Consider the following 6428-nt stretch of genomic DNA (forward strand, 5'->3'; position numbering starts at 1 on the left):
ATAATTCTGAGAGAATGTGCAACACCCTTTTACTGTGCAATCAGGCCTGAGCTGAAATGCTCCCTCTCTCTGCAGGCTTTCGAGGACACTTACGTGGATGTAGTGTTTAACAAGACAATGTGTCAGGTAGGTACTTTGTTGAAGTAATAAAATAAAAACGTCTCTATTCAAGATTGATTTTGTATCCTTATTTTACTGATTTGTGGCGACACTAATGTATATAAAAGTGGTTGGGATATCAGTTTGCTGATCTTTTTGCTTTCCCACAGGCAAGAGATTTCTGCATTGCCCAGAAAATCATTTCCCATGCCACTGCGGAACACCATCATTACTCTTTGTTGGCACGAGCTCTCCGGGCATACTGCAAGGTAAGGGAAGACGCCTGCTGCAATACAACTGGGGCCTACCGTATACTAAGAAGCTGGTTCAGGAGTAAACCAGGTTAAGGCAAGAGGTAAATCATCTAATAGAAGAGCCTGGAGTCCTCACTACTTCAGGTTCTTCTATTAGGTGATTTTCTTAAGAAAATGAGGACTTCAGGCTCTTCTATTAGGTGATTTACCTCTTAACTTAACCTGGCTTACTCCTGAACCAGCTTCTTAGTATAGGGCCCTGTACTACAGTGCAGCAGCAGCAGCAGCAGCTTCACAAACCTACAGTATTTACGATATCCATTTTACACCGGATGACCTTTAGAGATACACATAAAGGCTTTAGTTGAGACACCAGAAGACGAGAGATTTTACCTGTTTTGTTTCAGTCATCTAAAGAACTTTCAAAAAAAAAAAAAACTTCTGAAAGACACTTGATGATATTAGGGTGTTTTTAGCCTCATCAGGAGTTTTGATTGATGGAGAGCAAGTCAAAAATTTTAGAATTTACTCTACACTGGGAGTGAGTACTACATATACTACAGTAAATACTAAGTTGAGTCTCAAATCTCATTGTGACTTACTTTGCAACTCTTCCACAGATGGAGCGCTGCCCCTATACTCCATCAGGAGTGAAGTACCCGCTGTCATTTCTCACTGCGGACATCATCCATTGTGTCCAGAACATGCTCTCTACCTCATCCCACGCAGCGTCCTAAGACAACTACAAACTACAGTCTTCACCTTTCCCCCAAGGGCCAATCGTCCGCTCGTATGGTCACAGGCAGCACACATACAGTATAGGTTTTCATCTGTTCCAACCTCATGGCGAGCCAAAGGTTTGCCATGCCCGGGCCGGATCTGGCCCCCGGGCCACCATTTGGAGACCACTGATCTACACCATACCCTGGTTGAAAGGGTCGAAGATGGAAGTTGTGGCGTTTTTGTTTTGTTCATTTAATATTTAAATTATTTTTTTCATGTATTTATAATTTTATTCTAAAATAAATGACTTTTTGCACATCATTCCTTGCATTTCTGCTATTAAATCTAAAATTTGAATTGTGGAGGATACATAAACCAACAAGACCAGCTAGTTAAGTCAGTAAAATAATTTAATAAATTAACAGACATTCTTCAAAAGAAAGCACACAACATGTAAACATTCTGAAATGTAATACAAAAATGATAATGACCATAAAAAAAAAAACAATCAAGCAAAAAAAAAAAAAGAAACAAAAAGAAACCTCGAGTCAGCTGGCACTACTAAAAAAGTGTAAAGGAGATCAGGGGAGAGAGGGGAGGTGTTGATATCGCATGCAAGGGTTTCTTTTTTTTCTCGGCTAACCTCCAACCCAACCACCAATCACACCATTCAAATAAAAAAGGGAGAAAGAGAGAGAGAGAGCGAGCGAGAGAGAGAGAGAGAGAAAAGTACAGCGCACACAAACATACATACTACCATGACTGGTAAAAGGTTTCATTGCACTTCCCTAACAGTAAGGTGGACACCTGTATGAATCACCAGAAGGCCTGCAACCACTCCTCCACCACCGTCACTGCCATCAAGGACCCCGTTTCTCGAAAGCATCGTTGCTAACCAGTTAGCAACTTACTAGGTTTCCAATGGGAAATCACATTGCAACCAGTGAAGTTGCTAACTTATCTAGCAACAAAGTTGTCGAGAAACACACCCCAGATTTAGTCGTGGGAAAACACTACTGTCCAGATGTTCTTATACAAGGATCAAGACATGAATAAAACATTTTTTCCTAAAAGAGTTGTCCAGACATAGATTGTTACGAATTGATAAATGGTTAAAGGACAAAACTTTTTTTTTCTTCTCCTTAAAACTGCTTCCAGGTTGTAAAGACAGAATATTACAAGATAACATTGATTACAAGCCTGCAGAGCATCTCGGCCAACTTCCCTGTTCATTTATCTAATGCACCCACATTCATGACGCCTACTGTTCAGATTATAATACAAGAGGGCAAACGTGTAAGACTTTTTTTCTTTTCCTGAAATGTTACCTTAAGTCATCATAACAACAGAGGTTTTTTTTTTCTCAAACAGTGGTCAGACATTTTAAACCTTCTCCATAACAGGTGACTCAAGGTGTGTGGAAACGATTAGAGTTCTTCTAAAAAACAAAGCGGTCACCTGGTCTCCTCTTCATCGGTACTCTCCCATTTCTTCACCAGTGCTCACTGCAGCAAGGATTCGATCACGGCCTCTGGCTTGGATGAACGCTTCCTGGAAACGGAAGTAGGGATGCAAATGATCGATTAATTAATTAATTATTAGTTGATTGACTATCGATTGACTTATGACTAATTGATAAGCAGCGTTTACCCCCCCCGAAATCTCAATATTAAAAATATTGGGTCTCTTGTCAGTCGAATTGGCGATTAATTGTGATTAATGTTTTTAATCGATAAACGCACTAATCAATTACAGTTGATTAATCGATTAATTGTTTGCATCCCTAGACGGAGGGCAACAAACAACCTCCTCCAATGAATCAGTTTGTTTTGTTGTTGACACTGTTGTAGTGCACAATATAAATACAATAATGTAAAGAATACAAGTGAAGACAGCAACACTTGGTAAGCAAACATCACTCCATCCTCACTGCAAGACGATCTATCGATTTCTCCACTTCTCCATTTCTCTCTTTGGCAGATTCGAGACGATCTTGTACTCGATTTCACGATTCACGATTTAATATTGCCATATCACCCACCCCTACGCTGTTGGCTTTTTAATGTCACTGAATTACTATGTAGTACAAGGGGTCGTCTCACAGTCAGCTCCCATGCCATGCAGGTCTGAGGCAGGGGTCTGGGGGACTGTGTGTGCCTGTGTGTGTGTGTGTGTGTGTGTGTGTGTGTGTGTGTGTGTGTGTCTGTGTGTGCCTGTGTGTGTGTGTGTGCGCGCGTGCATGTTTTTTAGAAACATAAAAAGGTGGTGCTGGTGTGGGGCTTGCCACAGGGGGCTGTGCTGATAGCGAGACATGGCTAGATATGAGATATGAGGTGTTCGTAAGAGTAAGAGTAAGAGTATGCACATCCCACCTCTCTGAGGCCAGGTGCAGGACAAAGGTGCATTTGACAGTGGAAAGAGTTGAAGTCCCCACACTAGATATTAGTGCTGTGCATTGACACTCCCCTCACGATTCGATTCGATTCGATTACTATTACGATTCGGGAGGTAGCGATTCGATTCGATTCTACGATGCATTGCCGTGCATTTTTCACTTCTACTGAGAGCAAAGCAAATTTTTCATCAGTCATGATGAGGCAATACAAGCAGTCAGATACTGAGTGGTACTTTTATTGCCCGTTTTCTGTATCAGTCTTACAGTTTTCAATGCTTTGAAGTGCTTTTATTTAATTTAACATTCATTTGCTCCGGAAATATCTACGGAAGTAACTGAAACTTGAAAAAATATGCCGCATCGATTATGGCACTTGCCGCATTGAATTGAATTTCCCTGCCCCGCATTGCGATGCATTGCCGAATCGATTATTGTTGACACCACTACTAGATATGAGAGGTGTAACGTTGTATGACCGGAATAAATCTTTAAAAGGTGCACTGTGTAAGATTTTTAGTTGTTCATTTCCAGAATTCATGCTACCCATTCACTAATGTTACCTTTTTTATGAATACTTACCACCACCATGAAAATTCTAAGTATTCTTTATGACTGGGAAAATTGCACTTTTCATACATGAAAAGGGGGATCTTCTCCGTGGTCCGCCCTTTTGAATTTCCAGAAATAGACATTTTTATCTGCAAAAATGACTGTACTTTGGTTATACTAATAAATATTGGTTTATTATTTAGTAAATATTCATGGAAAGACCAAATTTAGCAATAAGCAGCACAGTTTCAATGAGCAGCATAGTTGTGTTTTTTTTTTTTACCATTTCCTGCACAGTGCACCTTTAAAGTGGAGCTACAGTGTGTGCAGACTTCTAGTCTTTCCACGGTTAGACATGAGAGGAGGCCATGTCTGGGTCTAGCGTACCTGCGTCCCGTTTTGGGCCGGCCCTTGCCGCTCTTGGAGGTGCGGGGCCTCTCCAGCTTCATAAGGGACTGCCGCATGCTCTCCTCCGTGTAGGCCAGGTACACGTGGGACAGGTCCACCTCAAACGGCTACAGAGAGAGAGAGAGAGAGAGAGAGAGAGAGAGAGAGAGAGAGAGAGAGAGAGGAGGAGGAGAAAGTGAGCGAGCAAGAGAGAGAGAGAGAGAGAGAGAGAGAGAGAGAGAGAGAGAGAGAGAGAGAGAGAGAGAGAGAGAGAGAGAGAGAGGGGGAGGAAGGGATCCCCTTACATTACATTTCACTTAGTTTATGTTTTTTTTTTTATCACAGAGGGATACAGGATGAGTGGCTCAAATGATAGGACAGTACATTAATAGGTTGCCTTACGCTTTCTATCCAAAGTGACTTACAGTTACGTATTTGGGTACAGGGTATAGTATGGTGCCTTCAGCATTGTGGGCGAATACTGTGTACAGTCACTGCTTGTGATTACAAACTATAAACGGCTACATCAGTTTTGCTCTGACTTTTTTTATCCCCACTAAACATTATTTACAAGGATAAGACGACTAACCATTCTGCCACCCCATCCCTACGCCTATGCCTATACCTATACCATCCTTTCACTTCTATTCTATTCTATTCTATTATCCAAATAAAACCCAAAGTGATCCAAAAACTCACATCCTTCTCCTTCTTGTCTGACACGGGGGTCTGTTTCCGCATGTTGTTACCAGTGTACGCAACACATTTCTGCAGAGAGGAGAGATTGTGCAGATTATTTAATATCAGATAACACCTTTTGCACTTTTGATGCAACGACGGCATGACAGTTTCATGATGACTCAAGGGAATTGTCTACAAAGAAAAATTGCACTGTGTGTTACAAAAAAAAGAAACCTCAAAATGAATTTAAATGAACTCTCCAAAAAGGTCACAATTAATATGGTGCTTTAAAAAGGTCACTTACCAACTGCCACTCTCCAATGTCTTCATTCCAGTGCACGTAGTTCTCGATCATCTCCTAAAAACCAACAGTAAATGGTGTAAATGGTCTACTAGACTAATGTCTGAGCTGCCATAGCCCCAGGCCAGACTCTTGACATGATGTATATATGTGTGTGTGTGTGTGTGTGTGTGTGTGTGTGTGTGTGTGTGTGTGTGTGTGTGTGTGTGTGTGTGTGTGTGTGTGTGTGTGTGTGTGTGCTCTACTTTACAATACATAAATAAATACATAAATAAATAACCCTTCATCTGTACTTGTTGTTCTGTATCTCTGTATCTCTCTTCTGCATCTCATTGTGTATCGGCTAGTGATGCTGGCTATGACTATGTCCTCGTTTGTAAGTCGCTTTGGTTATAACGCATCTGCCAAATGCAAGGTAATGTAATGTAATCAGTCCCTCCAGTTTTTCGCGATTCAGCGATCGCGTGGATTCATGCAAATTCAATGATATGCCGCATAATTTCACGATGCCACGTAATTCCTGTAAAGCCGCATATTTCCCGCAAAATTTCCTCTTTTTCCCCTTCAACATTCTGTGGAGTTTATAGACAGCTACATCTTGCCAGCCTATGTTTTAAAAAAAATCTCTAACTTATAGCGATTCCCAAGTTGTCTCCACCCATCGCACAACGTGAACGTTGAAACGTGTGGTTGCTTTAATGCAGCCTACATTTTAACAGTTTAAATACCTCCAGTCCAAGCAGCACAATCGAAACTATTGGCTATCTAGCTTACAAGTTTGGCTGGTATCCAATAAGACGAGTCAAGTGACAGTATGGTCTTGCGAAGAGTGCAGAGAATTACGTCGCGCGTGTGTGTGTGTGTGAGCGAGAGAGGGAGAGAGGGAGCGATTCCAAACTTGTCTCCATCCATCGCACAACGTGAAAGTTAACGTGTAGGCCTATGCTTTAATGCAGCCTAAATTGTACCAGTTTTGCCTACTCTACAAGCAGCACAATAGAAACTATTGGCTATCTGGCTTGCAAGTTTTGCTGGTCTA

General features: G+C 41.4%; 1 protein-coding gene across 1 annotated transcript in view; it reads right to left on the bottom strand.

The window, feature by feature from the left end:
* Positions 1-1468: 1468 nt before the first annotated feature.
* The window catches only part of kif3a (kinesin family member 3A), a 27551-nt gene continuing 22591 nt past the window's right edge, over positions 1469-6428 (bottom strand). Inside the window, exons 14-17 of the mRNA XM_063190067.1 lie at positions 5393-5446; positions 5107-5175; positions 4408-4535; positions 1469-2627 (exon numbers count right to left, since the gene is read on the bottom strand). Of these exons, the coding sequence (XP_063046137.1) occupies positions 2579-2627; positions 4408-4535; positions 5107-5175; positions 5393-5446 (300 nt within the window). The 3' untranslated portion in view covers positions 1469-2578. The remainder of the gene's footprint in view (positions 2628-4407; positions 4536-5106; positions 5176-5392; positions 5447-6428) is intronic.

This window comes from Engraulis encrasicolus, chromosome 23, assembly GCF_034702125.1.
Source record: "Engraulis encrasicolus isolate BLACKSEA-1 chromosome 23, IST_EnEncr_1.0, whole genome shotgun sequence".
Classification (NCBI taxonomy): Eukaryota; Metazoa; Chordata; class Actinopteri; order Clupeiformes; family Engraulidae; genus Engraulis; species Engraulis encrasicolus.